We start from the raw sequence: 20,452 nt of genomic DNA on the forward strand, positions 1-20,452 counted from the left end.
CAGGCTGCTTACCAAAATGGATCCTCCTAATTTCCCACCCCACCCCCCCACACACCAATTTCTTCCTTACAATTTTTTTTGTTTAAGTGGCCTTTGGATAGAGCAATGAGATATTCAAACAAAATAATTTGATTTTAGCTTTAAATTTTGACATTATGTAGCCAAGTGGCTGCTTATTCGGAAACTTAAATTCAGTTTGGTCATCTTCAAAACAGTACTTGGGGCATTTAAATATGATGCATGGAATAGTCTGAGATTTGCCACAAACACAATGCGGAGATTCTTTATTAATCTTTTACTTATTCACAAAGCAAGAAAATTACGTCTGCTTCAGATGGGCAAACAGCTCTTTTCCCTCTAAATTAAAACTTTGTAGGTTCAAGAACCATTTTAGAGACTTGATCACATAATCCAAATTTTACATTAATTACAAAGTGTTGCACTATCACAGGGTGCAGTTTTTCCACATCAGAATTGAAGCTAAGGCCTCGCTTGCCCTCCTAGGTAAGCACAAAAGGTCCCATGGAACAATTTGGAAAACAAAATTGATGACAAACTGATTGACATTTAATTCTTCAAGCATTTCTAAATCAGATTACATGGCCATTATCTCGTCACTCTTTGCAACATATAAACCACATCATGCACTTTGGTAGAAGGAATAAAGGCATAGGCTATTCTCTAAATGGGGAGCAAATTCAGAAATAGAGGTGCAAAAGGGACTTGGGAGTCCTAGTGCAGGATTCCCTAAAGGTTAACTTACAGGTTGAGTCGGTAGTAAGGAAGGCAAATGCAATGCTAGCACTTGTTATTTCAAGAGGACTAGAATATAAAAGCAAGGACGTAATGCTGAGGCTTTATAAGCATTGGTCAGACTACATTTGAGGGAGGGAGGGATGTGCTGGAATTGGAGAGGGTCCAGGGGTGGTTTACGAAAATGATCCTGGGAATGAAAGGGTTAATGCATGGGGAGCATTTGATGGCTCTGGGCCTGTACTCGCTGGCGTTTATAAGGAGGATGGGGGGGGGAAATCTCATTAAAACCTTCTGACTATTGAAAGGCCTGGATAGAGTGAATGTGGAGAGGATGTTTCCAGTAGTGGGAAAATCTAGGACCAGGAGGGCACAACCTCAGAAATAGAAGGGCATCCCTTCAGAACAGATGAAGGGAAATTTCTTTAGCCAGGGGTGGTGAATTTGTGGAATTCATTGCCAAAGACAGTTGTGGAGGCCATGTCATTGGGATATTTAAAGTGGAGGTTGACAGGTTCTTGATTAGTAAGTACATCAAAGGTTGCAGGGAGCAGGCAGGAGAATGGGGTCGAGAGGGAAAAATAAGTCAGCCATGATCGAATGGTGGAGCAGACTCGACGGGCCGAATGACCCAATTCTGCTCCATGTCTTATAATCTCCTACATTATAGTGCTTTTAGATGTTCTAAGGTCATGAAGGATGAAAGCTACTCTATTACTGTTAAATATCTTAAATGTTCATCACCATTTATAATTTGTAACTGCAAACTACTTAATATTTCCAGCATTCCTAATCCTTTGCAATTTCTTCACCTCAAAACAGTGCTCAAATTATTCCATCATCTTGTCTCACCTGAAAAATCCCTCACCATAATCTTTTGTATTATCTGCAATTTCCTTCTACTCGAAGAAATTCAACTGAGATCAGTGACTGGGCAATTTGTCATTTGAATCAAGATGAAATTAATACATCCCTTAATTACACTTTAGGGATCATATACAACAAATTTCTCCAACGTTGCACACGACAGCATTATTTAGCTTCAAATCACCACATGGAGCTTTCTTTCCAAATTCATTACATACTGAAATGACATGCCAACTCAATTTAGATATAGCTTTCCAATGTTCAGTTTTGCTGTGTAATTTATCAAGCAGAGGGCAATTATTTGCGTCCATTTGCTGACCCATTTCTTAAATGAGTGTTAAAAGGATTTAAGAGGAATAGAAATAACAGGCCTGTACTACTGTCTGAAAACAAATTCACTAAACTGGACAACTGTATTGGACAATTCAGAAACAAGGAGCTTACACTGAGATACAAATCAGTGCAAAACTATCTCCAAAAGTTAATTCATGCATTTATCAGACTGGGTGTTGTTTGCAAAAAAGACTAAACTATGCAGTGCAGTTTAAAATATTCTTAAGTAATCCATCAGACCACTTAGGGGCACAACTTCTTTCAGGCTCTTTGTGACAAGAGAATGCCACCGGGTAGCCCCAAACTCTTCACTATAAATAGCTCACAGTCTTACACCTGTAGTACGCCTTAGGAAAACGAATCTGCTTACAAAGTAATCTTGAAATGGCAAATAGAAAATTTATGACAAAAAAACCTCAAAAAAGGTGGAAGTTATTTTGTATACACATTTAAACAAGACTTGCAAGTACAATACTTTATAGTGTTACCCGTGACTACAAAGCAAATGCTGTACTTTAGCAAGACAGCTAAAAGACAATATTAAGTACTCAAATCCAGTCTTTGAAACCATGAGCTTTAATCTAATGCAAGACTAAACATTCAAGCCAAACTAATTTTCACATTATTGCCAGTTGAGGCACAACTTAATAGGGAATGGGCCTACTACCATCAAGCAAAAAGCAGCTTTACTTTAACATTACAAACCCAAATGAAATCCATTAAATTCTCAACCACACTATAATACCAAAGTGCAACTCTAAAATTCTAGTGTTCCAAAACATAAAATCTTTGTACACAAGTATACAAGAGATCAAGTATCACAGCCACAAAACATCCAGCATACATGCAAACAAAAATAGAATGTTACCTGCATCATTTGCCATGGTATCAGTCATCTATTTTCTATAAAGTAGCAGGCAACACATTATAAAATATAATAATGAAGAAAAGCAAATCAAAATGTACAACTCTGGAACCGAAGCTCCAGCCTCAGAGGAGAGAAAGCGAGAGCTAACTCAGCTATAACCCGATACTAGACCAGCCTGCAGAATCTGTGAGCAGAGTATTTTTAGGTTTGCTTTCTCCACGAGTCAAACAGTTTCAAGCACTCATATGGAAATACTCCTCATTGAATGACAACTATTTGGCATCAAACTTGTTCATGTTATCCAAGCAAAAGTCATCACTAATATTCACTCACTATCCAGTGATAAGTATGGTTCAATGAGAACAAAAGAATAAAATGTTCCATTATTTTTCCAGCAAAGCATGTCTTAATAAATAATTCAGAAGCTATTCAATCACAAGGCATCATTAATAAAAAGAAGTGGCTGAAAAATTTATCCTTTGACACTTTGTTTCTATCACCAAATAGTGCACCAAGTCTGATATCAACTTTAGACAACTATATTCAACAGCAAAGTTAGTTCTCTCACCTCAATTAATTGATGATTCTTTGCATACAAGCCTGTACTACAAGTCTAACTTGTTTGGGTAGCCCCAGCTATTTGTTTAAACTTTGACCCAGCACATAACCTACTAGGATTCCATTGGAGATGAGATGTGCATCTCCACCACATCACATCTGGAAGTGATAAACTCCACACCTGTAATTCCAATACATCTCCATCTCTCCACAACCCAAGATTCTGCTCTTCTGTGGTTGATTGAACACACAAATGTACATGATCTAGTTCCTCCACTTCTGTCCTCATTCTTTCTTCAAAAGACTATTTGGGGTTTGCCTTGTTTTCACCCTTGACTCCATCAGTCCCCACATTTCACAGATCATTCTCCATCATGTCCAGGATAGCCATCTCCCTCTACCAGCATAGAGAAAAGAATTGCTATCTCTACAACATACCCATCTTCCCTAACATCTATATTTTTCAGGAAAGGGGAGGCAACAGTTTGTGCAACACACAAGATGCTGGAGGAACTCAGCAGGTCAGGCAGCATCTATGGAAGGAAATGGATAGTCAACATTTTGGGTCAGGACCCTTCATCTAGTTCCTCCAACATCTCTTATGTTGTTCTAGATTCCAGCATCTGCAATCTCGTGTCTCCATGTAACAATTTTTATTTTAAAAAAAACTTCTTCCCTTATTGCCATCTTACGGCATCAAACATCCCTTCCAGGTGAAAATGTGACACACTCAGTTCTTTAATGGTGTTCTGTTTAAACCATTCACCATGTGGTTTTCACGGCATGGAAAAAATACAGAGCCAAGTGCTGTGCAATAAACACCCCATTTTTCCATTTATTTCTCTGCAATCCATTTTCTTTCTTTAACTCCCCTCTGATTCTCCTGCTACCCACCTATACCATGCTTAGTTCACAGAAGCCAATTAATCTGCCAACCAGCACATCTTAGGAGTGTGGGAGAAAAGTGGAGCATTGAGAGGAAACTCAAGCAGCCCCAGAGAGAATGTACAAACTCTGCACAACCAGCACTGGAGGACCAAACTGAACTCCGATCACTAGCACCAGGAGGCAGCAGCACAATCTTTTGCACCATTATGCTGCCTGATTATACAGCTCTTCTAGACCTATCTTTTGTTTCTTTACTCATCCCATTTAATCATCCAGTCTTTAACCCTATCAAAAACCAACCCTTTAGTTTCCTCACTTTCCAATCATAAAAACTTCTCATACTTTCCAGTTTTGATGAAAAAAATCAGAAACAGCAATCTTTTCCCTTGCCACAGAAGTGTGATATTTCCACAATCCAGTTTAAATTTCAGATATCCTGCACCTACAGTATTTTACCTTCATGCTTCCTACGGAACAATGCCAACATCTCAAAAGTACTTAATCTGCTTGCAAAGATGTTCCAAAATGATGAATGGTGCAATATTTTAAAATTATAATTAAAGCTGAGCTTTTAGTGCCACATCTGGAATGCAAACTTCAAAGAATCCCCAAAAGAGCATTGACATTAATTTTTGATTAATCAAACAAATGTGGAAATAAATTACCCATTAAATAATGGCTAGATGAAGCTCAACTGATTTCCTACCTCAAACCATCATTTACCCTCAACCATTGAGACTTCTATACCTTTTTAATCAGCCTCTCCCTTGTGCTCACCAGTTTGTCCTTGCATATATCAATGGAAAAAGAGACCAGCAGCCTCAAAATAACCATTTCTGCTTGAGTCATGATGCAGAGAGAATGTGTGTTTGACACAGATGTTTGCTAAAATAACAGATGACTATTGGGACCAACAATGGTTCTGTATATGGACTTTCAAAAATCACTTGGGGGGGAAAAAAACATGTAACAAACTGACTAGTGAAATTACAGGAGAGAAGGCAGAATGGGTGATTTTTGTTCTTTGGGATGTATTCTGTAGTGTTCTGCAAGCTTAAGCATTAGGGCCACTACTGGATACAAAATGACCAGGATTTCAGAACTCAAGGTAAAATTTCAAAGTATGCAAACAACACAAAATTCAAATATAGCAAACAATGAAACTGATAATTGACTCAGGATGACAAACTGGTGAAATAACAAAAAAGGCATGTAACTGACAAACTTTAAAGGATACATTTTGGAAGAAAAAGAGAAGCAAAGCTAAAAAATGATTTTAAAAGAGATGCAGGAACAGAGACACTTGAGAATATATCCAGTACAAATCTTTGAATAAATCAGAACAATACAAAAAGGCTACTGGTAAAAGTGTTTTTTTTATTACTATTTAAATGTTATTCTATTCATCTAGTTTAAAGTTATGCCAACCCTTGAGAAAACATGGTTAGGTCCAAGCTGGAATATCGGACTCAATTCTGCACCTCACGTTTTAGATATAATATAATCGAACAGGGATGAGAGGGCTCAGTTATGTGGATACACTGGAAAATTTGCATCTGTTCTCCACCGAGCAAAGAGATTATTAGAGGAGATAGAGTTTAAAAATCATGAGTGATTTTAGACACAGTAAATGAGGAAAATCTTTTCCAGTGAAAGTAATAAAAATATAAATTGCAAGAATACTCAACAGCCCTGGCAGAACCGCAGAGATAGTTATGCAAATAACCTCTCACCCAACAACAGATAGGTTGGTAATCAAAGTCGAGTTTATTGTCATATGCACATATGACAAGAAAAACTTACTTGCAGCAATATCACAGGCACAAAGCATCATATAAGTGGCATTCATATGAAAAACAAATTAAACAAATTCCCCAGTTTTTTTTAAAAGAAAGAACACAATTACAACTAGAACAAAAAAAAGTCCATTTTAGTGCAAAATGATGATGCTATACTGTAGTGATTAAGGTTGTGCGAGTTGGTTCAAGAACCGAATGGTTGAAAGTAGTAGTTGTTCTTGAACCTGGTGGTGTGGGACTTCAGGCTCCTGTACCTCCTGCCCAATGGTAGCTGCCAGAAGATGGCATGGCCCAGATGGAGGAGATCTTTGATGGATGTTGCCTTCTTCAGGCAGCATCTCCTGTAGATACTACCGATGGTGGGGAGGGATGTACCCATGATGTATTGGGCCAAGCCCACTACTCTCTGCAGCAGTTTGTGTTCCTGCACATTGTCGTACCAGACCATGATGCAACCAGTCAGGATACTTTCAACAGTACACATGTAGAAGTTTGTTAGAGTGTTCAGTGACAAGCCAAACCTCCTTATCCTCCCAAGACAGACACTGGTGTGCCTTCCTCGTGATTGCATCTATGTGCTGGGCTCAGGATAGGTCATCTGATATGTTAACACTGAGGAATTTAAAGCTGGTTATTCTCTCCACTGTCAATCCCCCAACGTAGACTGGTGTATGTTTGCCCTCCTTCCCCTTCCTGAAGTCAACAATCAGCTCTTTAGTTTTGCTGATGTTGAGTGAGAGGTTGTTGTTGTGGCACCATTTTCTGTATGTTAAATCATCACCACCTGTGATTCATCCAACAATGGTGGTATCGCAGCGAATTTGTCTAATGGCATTGGAGCTGTGTCAGAAGACAGATTTAAGTTAATTGACCACAGATTTTTTTTAAAAAACACAGCATTTACGTGGTCTGTAATTAACTGTTTTAATGGTGGTAGATGCAGATTCAATAGAACGGTTCTAAAGAGAATGGAATATACCATTTGAAGTAAAATCTTCAATAGTTTCCGAGTAAAAAGGGGAGATGGTGATTAGATAGTTCCTTCAACAGTTGGCAGACAGAATAAACCAAGTAACCTCTGAATGCAGCTACATTGCCTGCCTCAAACTTCGCATTCAAATGTACAAGTCAAAAAAGGTTTTTAACCTGCCTTATTTTGTCAGCTCTCCCCTCCCTCCCGATTGTAACACTTAAAATCTCCTTTACAATATTTTTATTAATTCCACAAAGAAAATACAGAATACATGAATCAGTAAGGGGATAAACTACTACTAAATACATTGTGTTAAATCATACTTGAACTCACAATACCCCATATTGTTAATCAAAAATAATAATTGATTAATAACAAATAAATTGGAATAATTTTATTAAAAAAATCTAAACCCACTACCAAGACCGAAGCCGTTTGGTTAAAAAAAAGGACAAAGAAAAACCCTTAACACATAATAATATTAGCCAATATCTGTACTTTAACCACCAAATCAAAGGTTTTGAAAATAGTTCAAAAAAGGTCCCCACAATGTTTGAAAGTCTAAGTTAGATTCAGAAATTGAACAATGGATCTTCTAAATTTAGGTATGACATAACATCACATAACCATTGAACATGAGTAGGCGGAGTAACTTCCTTCCATTTAAGCCACACAGCCCTCCAGGCTATAAGAGAAATAAAGGCCCATATGTGTAGATCAGAAGTCTCCAAAGTTATATCTTTTTCTCTAACAATCCCAAATAGTGCAGTCAAAGGATTAGGCTTAAAATTTATTTTAAAAAGCACAGAAAAAGTTTGAAATACCTCTATCCAGTATTTTTTAAGACTCGAACATGTCCAAAACATGTGGATTAAAGAAGTCACATCTAATATTTATGGCAGGTTATTAGGAAAGGGTAAGGCTCCTTTAGATAAAATTAAAAGTGCTTGGGAACAAGATTTGCAGATTTCAATTTCTGAGGAAACTTGGAATGAAATTTTTAAATTGGTCAATACTTCATCATTATGCGCCCGTCACTCCCTCCTTCAATTTAAAGTGGTCCATAGAGCTCACTTGTCCAAAGATAAGCTATCTCCTTATTGTGATAAATGCAATAACAGTAACACTTAAAATCTCACCTTTACTATCCACATCATTCTGACTAAAATTTCAAGTCTAGACTTCTGCTCTGACTGGAACAAACAATCCCCGCATTAAAAAAGGGAAACCTAATTTATGGTGCATGTTGATTTTATCAAGCAAAGAGGCTATTAGTAGAGGCTATGGCATGATATCTGCCAGAAAATAATTGAAATACGAAAAACAACATTTCTTAAGAATCTGATAAAGAAAACAAGAATTGGAAGTATCAGCAAATAAAATAATGGAGATAAAAGGAGGAATGAAATCAAGGGAGGAGTTAGCATTTAGAACATCAAAAAATTTCACAATTAATCTAATTTTTGAAATAGCCACCATTGTAAATTATAGACACATGCCAGCTACTTGGCAAGAGCTAAATTCCACAACCAATGAGAAACATGACCAGAAAATTTGTGATCGTGATGTTGGTTAATGCACGGTGTCAATTAGTATTAAGGGACTTTCTGAAACTTGACATCCCCAATGGTTCTAAACTCCCTCACTCCTGACCCTACAGGATTCATCTATTTATATCATCTCCTCAAGTGAGCTGCAGTGAGGTTTGAACCTCCTATTTCCACCAAGCCAAAAGTGACCCAAAAATTCCATGTCTGAGAATGATGCCTCATCACTCAAAAGTCATTTGTGGAGGTGAATGAAATTGAAGAATTCACTTAAGAGGACATATAAGCACAAGTTAAAAGAAACAAAAATGAGTTTACAAATTACTAGTGGAACTCTATTTAAAAACACAGTATTCAGGTTTGAGCATCAGAGGAAAGGCAGAGAGTTGAGGGAAGAATGACAATGACCCCTCATCACAGAGCTCTGAAATATTAGGAAAGACTCAAAGGGCAAGGAAGAACAAGGTTGAAGGGAGATATGATCTTGCTCAAGGCCTGGGTCAAATCAGCTTTTTTGGACAAGTACAAAATAAATCTTTGTTGTAATGAATTAGTGACAAAAAACAAGGATAATCCATCCACACGCTGGTTATCACACCTCTTTTGGGGAAGGGGTTGTAGGGTGGTTGGTGCAGAAGATTCAATTGTCCTAGTTCAGTGACTGAAATACAAGAAGCCACAGCCAAGAAAGCTCACCAGCATCTCTACTTCCTCAATGAGCTGAAGAAATTTGGCATGTCCCCCTTGACACTCACCAACTTTTATCGATGCACTATAGAAAGCATCCTACCTGAATACATCACGACTTGGTATGGCAACTGCTCTGCAAGGGACTGCAAGAAACTACAGAGAGTCATGGACACAGCTCAGCACATCGCAGAAACCAGCCTCCCCTACACGGACTCCGGCTACACTTCTCGCTGCCTCGGTAAAGTAGCCAGCATAATCAAAGACCCAGACATTCTTTCTTCACCCCTCTCCCATCAGGCAGAAGATACAAAAGCCTGAAAGCACATACCACCAGGCTCAAGGACAGCTTCTATCCTGCTGTTATAAAACTATTGAACAGTTCCCTAGTACAATATGATGGACTCTTGACCTCAAAATCTACCTCGTCATGACCTTGCACCTTATTGTCTACCAGCACTGCACTCTCTCTGTAGCTGTTACAATTTATTATGCATCTATTGTTTTACCTTGTACTACCTCGATGCATTGTTTAATGCATTAATCTGTACTAACGGTATGCAAGACAAGTTTTTCACTGTACCCTTGGTACAAGTGACAATAATAAACCCATTTCATAAAAGAACAGATTAATATTTTGGATATGCAACATGGCCATGACAAATCTGTAATCATTGAGTCACACAGCACAGAAACAGGCCCTTCAGCCTACACGGTCCACGTCAACAATCAAGTTGCAGAGAACTCTGCAGACGATCAGAATCCAAGGTAGATTGCTGACAAAGGAAATGGGCCTGATGTGGGTAATGTTGCTTTCTCTCTCCATACTTAGTTATTAACACTTGAAACATTACATCAGGCAGAAGTAATTCATAATTCACTTCACAGAAAACATAGAGCAATGCACTAACTGCACTTAAGTTGAAACTTTTCTTTTCAAAAATATACAATGGAATGATTAATAGACAGAAACTGTGTTAAACATGGAGACATAAGAGACTGCAGATGCTGGAATATGGAGCAAAACAAAACAAGCTGCTGGAGGAACTCAACAGGTCAGGCTGCATCTGCGGAGGGAAATGGAGTTAACATTTCGGGTCTCAACACAAATGCTGCCTAACCTGCTAAGTTCCTCCAGCAGCTCATTTTGTGCACTATGTTAAAACATGGTCTATAAAAATTGTAAACAAGTAATCTAACTAGAAACCCTGAATTACTTCCTGTACATCTTTTACAAAAATCTGTATTTAATGTTCAAAAATTATTTAAGAATGCATTCATGCAAAGTTAGGCACAAAACATACTTAACTACAAATCTTGATTCGTTCATAAATAAAAAACACCATCTTCACCACAACCAAAATGTTATCAATGCTACACAGCAAAACTATAGCAAAGAAACTTGCAAATAAAATTAGGACATCACTTTGTGTTTTGGTTACTTAATAAATCCATTTCATAACAAACGCTCACATTTCAGTTCAAGCAGGTTTTACCTGTGCAGGGCTTACAAGGTGCTCAAAAAACACAGGAAGGGACAAGCACAGCAACAGAAAAAAAAGGTTGCATGCAGGCACACAAATTCACCTCCAACAATCACAGCTATGAACATTAAACACCAACAATAAAAATAATAAAACTCAACTACATGCCATTCTCAGGTTACCAGTCATAGTCTTCGCTAGGAAAGCACACAATTCCAGGTGAGCTTGTAGCAGTGTTGATGCACAGGTTCTGTGCCAAGATGAAGAATCAATAATTAAAAACCAACATACTCAACAACTCTTCACAGTGCTATTAGGCAAAATTATTACATAGTTTGTATATTTACATCAATATGATGCCCATGTTCAAGTGCCAAGGACAAATACAAAATCATTTAGTAGGCACTCGTTTCGTGAAATACCGAACTGTCACCATTCATTAGTGAAAGTTAATCTCTCCCATGGCTCCAAGTCATCCAGTCAGAAAAATAATTACTCAATCCTCATTACCAAACACCATTCTACTGCTTTAGGTTTTAAATATTTAGGTGCTCATTACCACAAGGAAAAATGATGTTCAACTCATTGACCATCACAAAAGATCTTGTTGGTAAATCCATCCCATCTTTGAAAGCTAGAGAAATATCCTTTAATGATTGTGATTCAAAAGGATTAAGGTTGATGAATTATGCTGTGTACCTCAGGCTACAGGCTGCTCGAAGTCACATGTAATCAGAGTGTACATATCTAAATTAGTTCGACATGGTTGAATAGCCAGATGAAGTAAATATTATATTACTCAGCAAAAACAAAATAACCAAAATGAAATATCTAAGCTTTTAAACTCTTACCTCCCCCAAAAAAAAGCTCTATTCAAATTTTCAAAGAAGAGAAAAGCAGATGTTTTGCCACTGTGACTGCTCCTGACAAATTGTTAGTTTTAACCAAGTTATTTTGCAAAGGTTAGATAAGCAGAAATAAAAATAAACTCTTCACTGCCTTATATAATTTATATTTTGTGTTGTCTGTACCTATATGTCTGTGATGCTGCTGCAAGTTTTCCATTGTACTTGTACCTCACCGTACTTGTGCATATGACAATAAACTCAAGTTGACTTGAATAAAAATAAACATGGAGATTCAAATTCCGAGACCTAATTACACAAATTAATTGTGTGACAGACTGAGTTTCAGGTGATTTGTAATCCAGTGAAATTAACTACAACATTCCCACAAGTTTCAGCAATATGCTGAATGATAAAAGGTTACTATAATAGAAATGCTCTGCACTTGGCTCCTCTTAAATGGAAAAAATCCACATGCACTTCTAAATTCATTAAAATTTTCAGATTTTTAAGCCTTTTCTCGTGACAGCCGATGTCTCAGGAAACAAGTGAACTCATGTTGTGCAGCATGCAGCAGACCTTGCTGCAAACTGAGTGGACAATGCAGCCCAATAATGTATGCAGATGAACACTAGTATGTTACTGTGGCCAGTATATGTACAGTGAACACTGGCATATTTTAAGTTTTTTCTGCTATAGTCACCTTCTCTATTTCAATGGCATCAATCATTCTGAAAAACATATATATGCCCACACCCATTGACTCGTATTGAACTGATTCAACCTGGTTAATATTAAAAAAAATCCTACACCCAGGAAATATTTTAAAAAATTATTGGTTGGCAGAGACATGGAGAGGGTCTATTTCTGTGCTATGTGACTCCATGTTTTCTTTATGAACAGGTTATTTTGTCTTTTACATATATTTCATGCAATTCTCTAATTTTTCTGTTGTTAGACTACATATCCTTCACAGATACAATACCTTTTGCTGTTCTTTCACTCTGACCTGGGTTTGAATCAAATCAATAGATCCAGTCAGGGAGTTATGGAAGGGAAATCATGTTTGACAAACCTACTGGAGTTTTGAGGATGTAACTATTAGAATAGTAAGAGAAGAAGTGGATGTGATATATTTGAACTTTCAGAAGGCCTTTGATAAAGTTTGACACGATAGGTTAATTATAAAATTAAAGCACAGAGGATTATAGAAAATACTGGCATCAATTGGTTGACAGACAGGAAACAAAGTGGCAATTAATGGACTTTCTTGGGCTAGCAGTTAGAGACTAGAAGGGCACCAAAGGGATCAGGACTTGGACCCCAGTTATTCACAATGATTTGAATGAGGGAAGTGAATATATTTCTAAATTTGCCAACAATACAAAATTGAGTGAGAATGCAAGTTACGAGGAAAGAAAAAGGCTTCAAGTTCATTTAGACAAGTTGAGTGAGTGAGCAATTTCATGGCAAATGTGTCATAACATGAATAAATGTGTTGTCCAAATTGGTTGGAAAACCAAAGGCAGAATATTATTTAAACAATATTATACTGAAGTAGTTTCTGGTGCGTGTAACAATAATACTAACAGCAATAGGATCTTTTAAAAAGCAACTTTAAAAATTAACAAATTTTTGAATTACATTTGGGCATGCAAAATATTCGATTAAGAGTTCAATATAGCAACTCAGCAACAAGTCACATTGACTTTCCAAGTTTGCACCTTACTAAAAATGTTATTCAAAGGACTGAGCTCCCTTAGTTACAAAAATCTGGTTTAAAAAGTCACCTGTATTGTATTTATAATAAAAAGAGTACATAAGAGTGTTCACTGGTATACAGATTTATGGAATGAATTCAATACAGTTTATATGAAAGGTAATTCACACATAAATTGGGGGCAACAGTGATACTGAGAGATAGAATAGCAGAGCTGTAGGAATGATTCACTGACTTACAGCAAATGACAAACAATGTTCCCTGTGATTCAGTGTTTGGACCCAGCTACTTATCATAAACACAGGAGTGGATGCAGAGGAGAATTACAAGAATGCTACCAGTACAAGGGATTTCAGTTATGTAGAGAGACTGGAAATTACCTCTCAGAGCAGTGATACTTAAAGGCAGATTCAATGGAAGTGTTCAAAATTCTGAACATTTCATTGTGTCCCTCCATTCTGCAAGGTAAAAGCAGATTTAATTGTGACTTTCAAAAGGGAATTGGAAGTATATTTGAAAAGGAAAAATCTTACAATCTTTAAAGAATAAAAGGTAGGAGACTAATTGGATAGTTGATGCAGGCAGGAATGAACAGCTATATAGCCTCTTATGGCATTAGATTTCTAGAACATTGATGGCTTGTAGAAACAAGAGGCAAGAGATAATGACAAGAATCTGAACTGTAATGGTGATGTCATTCTTAACAGAGCAAGGAAAGCCAAGAGAAAAAAAATTAAATATTTTTTAAATTATGAAGACCATTCATGATCATAAAAGTCAGGGCAAAGGATTGATAATGTACATGATTTCTGAGATTAGAAGTGTCCTTGTGGAGAGCTGTTGAGAACAAAGAATACTTAGATGGAACAGATACACATTTATTATGACACAGAAGGCCAACTGAGTCCATGCCAACCACCAGAAGAGTAATCACATCACTTCAACTGCTCTGTACTCCTGCAAATTATTCTCTCATTTGATTCTTTTGTCACTTACTTACATTAAAGGGCAATTTACAGTCACCAATTAATTTACCAGCACACCTTTGGTAGGAAATTGGCATATCCAGGAAACCAATGGTGAGAATGTGCAAACTCAATAGAGACAAGGTTTGAGGCAAGGATCTAATCAGGTTCCTTGAGCTGTGAGGCAGCACAGCTACACTATTCTGCCCCTTGAGATGAGTTAGACCACTGCATCCTTTAAAAGAAAAATCTGAATGAAGATTTGGAGTTGAGGACTGTAGTGAAAAAGCAGGGCACTTTAATCTGTTCCAGCAGAGCTGGCACAAATAATTGTCTAAACAGTCTCCTCTGATACTTTAAATTTCACAATACCAAGATGAACCATAAAAGAAAAATGGAAAATTAGGTAGAAGTGTCAAGTGTCCCACCAAAAGAGCATGTTTCCATTACATTCTCTAGAAAGACAACGATAAATGTTTATAAAAAGATATCTATTAAAAAGAGATGATATTCAAATCAGATAAATCAAAACCTGTCATTTCTAAGTGGTGTATATTTTAAACTGCACTGCAACAGAAACCAGAATACTAATTAAGTTTGTTCCTTTGTTAATTCCCAGATTTAAATTTGCATGCACCCTTCCAATTCTATTTCTAAAACTGTCTTCTTATAAAAAGAGGCATCTCTTCATCATCAAACCAGCTCGCAGCCTGCTTATTACAGAACAAAATTCGAATTTTTTTTTAAAGAGAATAACAAAGGATAGAGAGAAGCAAACAGAAAGAAAGAAACACAGCTGGTCAGCACAATGTATTATGCACTCTTTCAAAGTAACTGACTGTGCATTTCACAAATTCCCTGGCTTTCCTTTGCTTTTCACCAGATTAAGCAGATATCTGTTTCTAAACAGTTCAACAGAGCATTTTGTTCTCTTTTCCATATAATTGGCTTAAAAAATTTCTTATATTAAATGTAAAAATGGAACATGCTTAGAAAGATTAAACAGCTTTTTCCAAACAAATACCAATGAACGACTGCATTTTGTCTTTTTCTTGAATTTCAGTTCCTTTTCATTCCCTGTAAAACCATTAACGAAATAGCTTGCATTCTATTTGGACAATACACCAAGAATAAGTTAATATACACTCTGGAATTATTCAGATATGTAACAAAAATAAATCTATTTCACCAGAAAACTCAGGAATTGGCCATTACAAAGAAAGAGCAGCTTATAAGAAGATAAAGCCTAACATCAGTTGCCTTTCCCTGTCCTCTGAAACACCCCTGGACACATTGAAGCTAACAAGGCCAAATTAATGATTTTCCTACTATAAATTCGATGAGTTTCAGAAATATTTATAAGCTATCAATAAAATATTTTCTTAAATTAAAAAATTAAAAGTAGAATCAGCTGAATAACTAAATATTAAACTAAGCCCAAATAATTAAAAATGGAACTTGCTCTTTCTGGTCTATATTCCCACTGAAATTAAAGGGATCACCAATCCTGCACTAAGTAATAACCTGGTAGAAGATCCAAGGACTGATTCCCCAATGTTAAGTTCAGCAGTTTTACACTCTTAATTTGCTGCTACAGTATTTAAGTGGATAAATGCCAGCAGATCCCTTCAGACCTGTAACTTAATTCTGAAAAATCTAAGCTGATAATAAAATGATGCACCATTCTAATTTAAAATGTGGTTATCAATTTAAATAGAAATGGTTTCCAATGTTACTATTACGATGGCAAATATGGAACTCCAATTTATTCTATAGCAACAATTAGCCATCTCCATAATACAGTGAAATAGTTACAATCATATACTTTTAAAAAAACTATCAATTCAATAAATTTTACATTTTTTTCATTACTTTTGCTTTAAACTGCTTAAGTATATTTTTTATACTTCTTCTCCTTTTGTTTTGACCACAGGGATCCCATCCAGGAGTTGACCACATGCTAGGTGTTACTCCTAGCACACAATAAAAGTATTCTAATGTATAATTCTCAATTCTCCACACAAAATGTTGGACAATTTTTCTGTGCAGCAAATAGTTAACACACTTCAGATAGATATAGATAAGCCATCACCTTAATTTCAGCATTTATTGCTCATCTCTAATTGCCTTTGAGAAAATGGTGGTGAACCTTGTTTCTTAATGAGTATACCGAGACCACTTTTAGTGCAAGGAAAAAGGAATGCAAACAAAGAAAAACAACTATAGACCAAGATTATATTTGCAGAAATATCATACTCAACTATGATGCCACTATGACAAAGTAACTGCTGATTCACACTAGGGGCAGGTCCCATAAAAGACATCAGATAGAAATCAACACCTTCAGAAGGAAAGATGACGAAAGTGAATTCAGAAAGTTACATTTAAAAATTTGAGAATGTGGGTAACTCCTTGAAATTCTAAGTGGTTTATTTATCAAATGCTGGAAGCTTTCTTCCCCAACAGCTGTATTATTTGGATAGCTTTTCATTTAAAATCACTTGATACATTAATCAACTCCTTCAAAATGTTGACTATATGCCCCTGTTAAAAATAACTACATCTACTTAATAACACTAATAAAAATTGTGAGTACAAGTCACAATCAAAATCTCTGCTCCAGTTCTGCGCACTAGGGTCAAACAAAGGTCCAACATTGGATATGTTTCATGAAATTACAGTAACTGTCTTCAGACTATGTTCTGCAATTGTAACTCACACGTGAAAATACAAGCAACTATACTGAGCTGGACTTACCTGTGTAATGGTGGATTGAAAGCCTGATGTTTTGCTGTATATCCAATGGAATGCCGCAAATTATTCCTGAAATGTGTGGATATTGATGTTCCTCAGTGCAATGAGGAAGAATCGCTAATGAAACAGTGTATGTAAAAACAAAAAATGCTGGAAACAGTCAGCAGGTCAGGTAGCAAACAGTTAATGTTTGAGACAAAGGATATCTGACCTGAAATGTTAACTGTTTCTCTAACCACAGATTCTGCCTGATCTGTGGAGTGTTTCCAGCATTTTCTATTTTAATTTCAGATTTCCAGCATCTGCAGTTTTTCTTCCTGATTTACAAAGTTGTGTATGCAGTTGTAATTGTTACAATTTGAATTTAAGACATTTTGTGCAACATCTACGCCTTCAGGTTTACATGCAAGGCTTGCAAGGAATAAAAAGGAATGATTATTTTCAATTATTGCAATTACATAGGGCCTTGATGAGGACTCACCTAGAGCAACATATACACTTTTGGTGTCTTTATCTAAAAGGAGAATGTACTTGCTACAGTGGCAGATTCACTACGCTAGTTCTATAGATGACAAGTTTGCTCTATGAGCATAGATTAGGCCTGTATTCTCTGGAGTTTAGAAGAATGACAAGTAATCTCACTGAATTTTACAGAACTCATACAGGGATCCAAAGCGTAGATAGTCTTCCCTGGCGCAAGCGTCTAGAACCAGGGGCCCCAGTATTAAAGGGTAGGCCACTTTAGGACTAAAATAAGAAATTTCTTCCCACAGAAGATGGTTAATTCTCTGCCTAGAGGGTTGTCAAGGCTCGGTCATTTAGTTTACTCAAAACTGAGATTGACAGATTCCTGAAGACTAAGCAAGGGATAGTACTATAGCACTGAGGTAGATCATCAGTCATGACATTGATGGATGGCAGAGCAAACCTGAAGGCTAGATGTCCCACTCCTGCTCCAACTTCTTGTGTTCAAGTGACAAAGGCTTCAGTTGCAACTTATTATCACATACTTCCATGCTCCTGAATGTGCTTGGAGAGGCAGGGAAGATACAGCACTTGAGGTCAGTGGATGGGGGTAAGATCGAGAAACAGGGTACAAGGTCAGGAAGGACCACTTCATGCGACTAGGAGAAGGGCAATGAAGGAACTTAACACTGAAGATCATCTGGTGAGAGTCAAGTGGAGAAGACAGACACTGGCTATATATTAAAGAGGGAAGGGAAAACAGACTGCAGGGGGCAATACTCTAAGAGATTAGATTGCATAATTTTATGCAAGTATTTTAGTTACCTGGTACTTTAATTACGTGCAGGCCTCCCGAATCAACATTGCAATATTTAGGTAATATTCTTCTAGAAGTACCCTACCACAGGTTTAAATTCCCCCACTCTGCGTTGCAGTGCGTTTACAGGGCATCTCGCAAAAGGGAGTGCCTGCAACAAAAACCTGCACCAGGCATGTGAGAAAGAATAAGTTATAGGGTTACAGAAAAATGAGGAATGGGATTTTCTCTGCTGGGAGGTGACATAGACCAAATTGCCTCTTTCTGTCTCATAAGTAGGAAGGAACATGTGTCTTAAAACAGATGAATACTGCTTAAAATAGCAAATAATCTCCCTACTGCAGTATCTCTCAGTAAATAATTCAAACCACAGGAGCTGATGAGATAAGACCTCAACTTCAATAATTACAGCAGCACATTAAACGTGAAATTCAAACTATTAAATAAACTGAAAGAACAGATTTACAATGAGAGAGACCCAAAGCACAGCAAAAAAAGTTTAACATCCAACCAAAATATGAAATAAACGCAGTTAGCTAGAGGCCGCAGAATTTGCTTTCAACTAAACCCAGGCAATGCAACCACCGTCGAAAATTGACTTTGACCTCTAGGAGAGACGAAGGATCGATATGACTGAGATTCGGGCAAATCCTACATGAAAAAGCGAGCGATAACCACTGCAACACACGGTGCAGCCAGCCACCTACAGCGCGCAGGTAAACAGGGAGGGTGCAGTTGGAAACATGCAAACGCTGCCCACATGATAACGCGGTGGGAAGGCGGACCGGCGAGGTGCCCATTCCCCGCGGACCAGGCTGACCCGCGGCACCCCGCTCCCACCCCGGCCATCAGCATGGGCTCCAGACTGCAAGCTCCCCCCACCCCCGGCCCTCTCACCTTTCCTCGATCCCGCTGAGCTCGATCTGCTGTTGCCGGCTTTATTTTTCGAAGCCATGGTTTCACTCGATTGAAATGTTTTGTTTTGTACGTGGGGAAATAAAATCAACAGAAGATAACCTGCCTCCGTCCACTCCCCAGCTCAACGTGAGCCAAACTTCCACCGACCGCCGCTGAACCGTGGCCGCAACCCAAACTCAGCCACCGTCCCGGTGATTGACGTCGAAACGACCCAATCAGAGCCCGGGTCCGCGGCTGTGATTGGATAGACTCCGCTGATGCCCGTTCCGCTGGCTGGAAGGGGGCGGGACAGCCTGACAATCTGCGGAGAGTGAGGCGCAGCGCGCGCGCCGAGCGAACGTGGCAACATGGAAGCAGTGAAGGCTCGCGAGAGCTGTAGCCTGCTCTCAGCCTGCACTGTAATCATGTGCAAAGCCTTGGGTCATTATCCCAAGTCAGTGAGAAATTGGTTCAGCTCGCAGTAACTAATTACCCAACCCTTGCTGGTTTTAATTCGTTTTAGGAGGTCCCCTGCCCTTGAGGATGACTTGCTTCCCACTCCAATGCTGTGGGTTCCAAGGTGGCTGATGAGCCCAATTTGGGTTGCAGAGACCACGTTGCAGGTGGAGTAAGGGGTGTGAAGCAGGACTGCTAGGTGGGTTGTATGGAAGGTAGTGTGCTCGTTTTTGCCGCATTCACTCATTAACAATGAAAAGACTGGAGGTTCTCTTTGTCTTTTGGGGTGGGATTTTGAGTGGTTATAGGCTAGGGATTCCAACCTCGGCTACTTGCATTACCAAAGGAGAGGTATTGGCAGTCTTAAACCACAAAGGTGGATAAATCGTCGGGCTGACTAGGTGCATCCTTGGATCTTGTGGGAAGCCAGGGAAGAAATTGCAACAACACACAAAATACTGGAGGAAATGGTATAAATTGGTTTATTACTGTCACATGTACCAAGGTACAGTGAAAAACTTTGTTTTGCCTGCCATCCATACAGATCATTTCATTACAACAGTGCATTGAGGTAGTACAAGGGAAAACAATAACAAAATGCAGAATAAAGTGTTACAGAGAAAGTGTAGTGTAGGCAGACAATAAGGTGCAAGGCCATAACGAGGTAGATTATGAGATCAACTAGGGGCCCAAGTGGAGACTTGCACTCCAATTGGACTCCAGTGGAGGCTTCCATTGGAGGGGAATTGTGGAGGCCCTTGCAGAGATATTTGCAT

General features: G+C 38.0%; 1 protein-coding gene across 1 annotated transcript in view; it reads right to left on the bottom strand.

Annotated features, from left to right (window-relative positions):
- The window catches only part of LOC127574074 (aspartyl/asparaginyl beta-hydroxylase-like), a 180,044-nt gene extending 160,627 nt beyond the window's left edge, over nucleotides 1-19,417 (bottom strand). The window contains 3 exon segments of the mRNA XM_052022718.1: nucleotides 10,940-11,007; nucleotides 13,703-13,780; nucleotides 19,221-19,417. Of these exon segments, the coding sequence (XP_051878678.1) occupies nucleotides 10,940-11,007; nucleotides 13,703-13,779 (145 nt within the window). The 5' untranslated portion in view covers nucleotide 13,780; nucleotides 19,221-19,417.
- Between the last annotated feature and the right edge of the window lie 1,035 nt (nucleotides 19,418-20,452).

Source organism: Pristis pectinata, chromosome 9 (genome assembly GCF_009764475.1).
Source record: "Pristis pectinata isolate sPriPec2 chromosome 9, sPriPec2.1.pri, whole genome shotgun sequence".
NCBI classification, from domain to species: Eukaryota; Metazoa; Chordata; class Chondrichthyes; order Rhinopristiformes; family Pristidae; genus Pristis; species Pristis pectinata.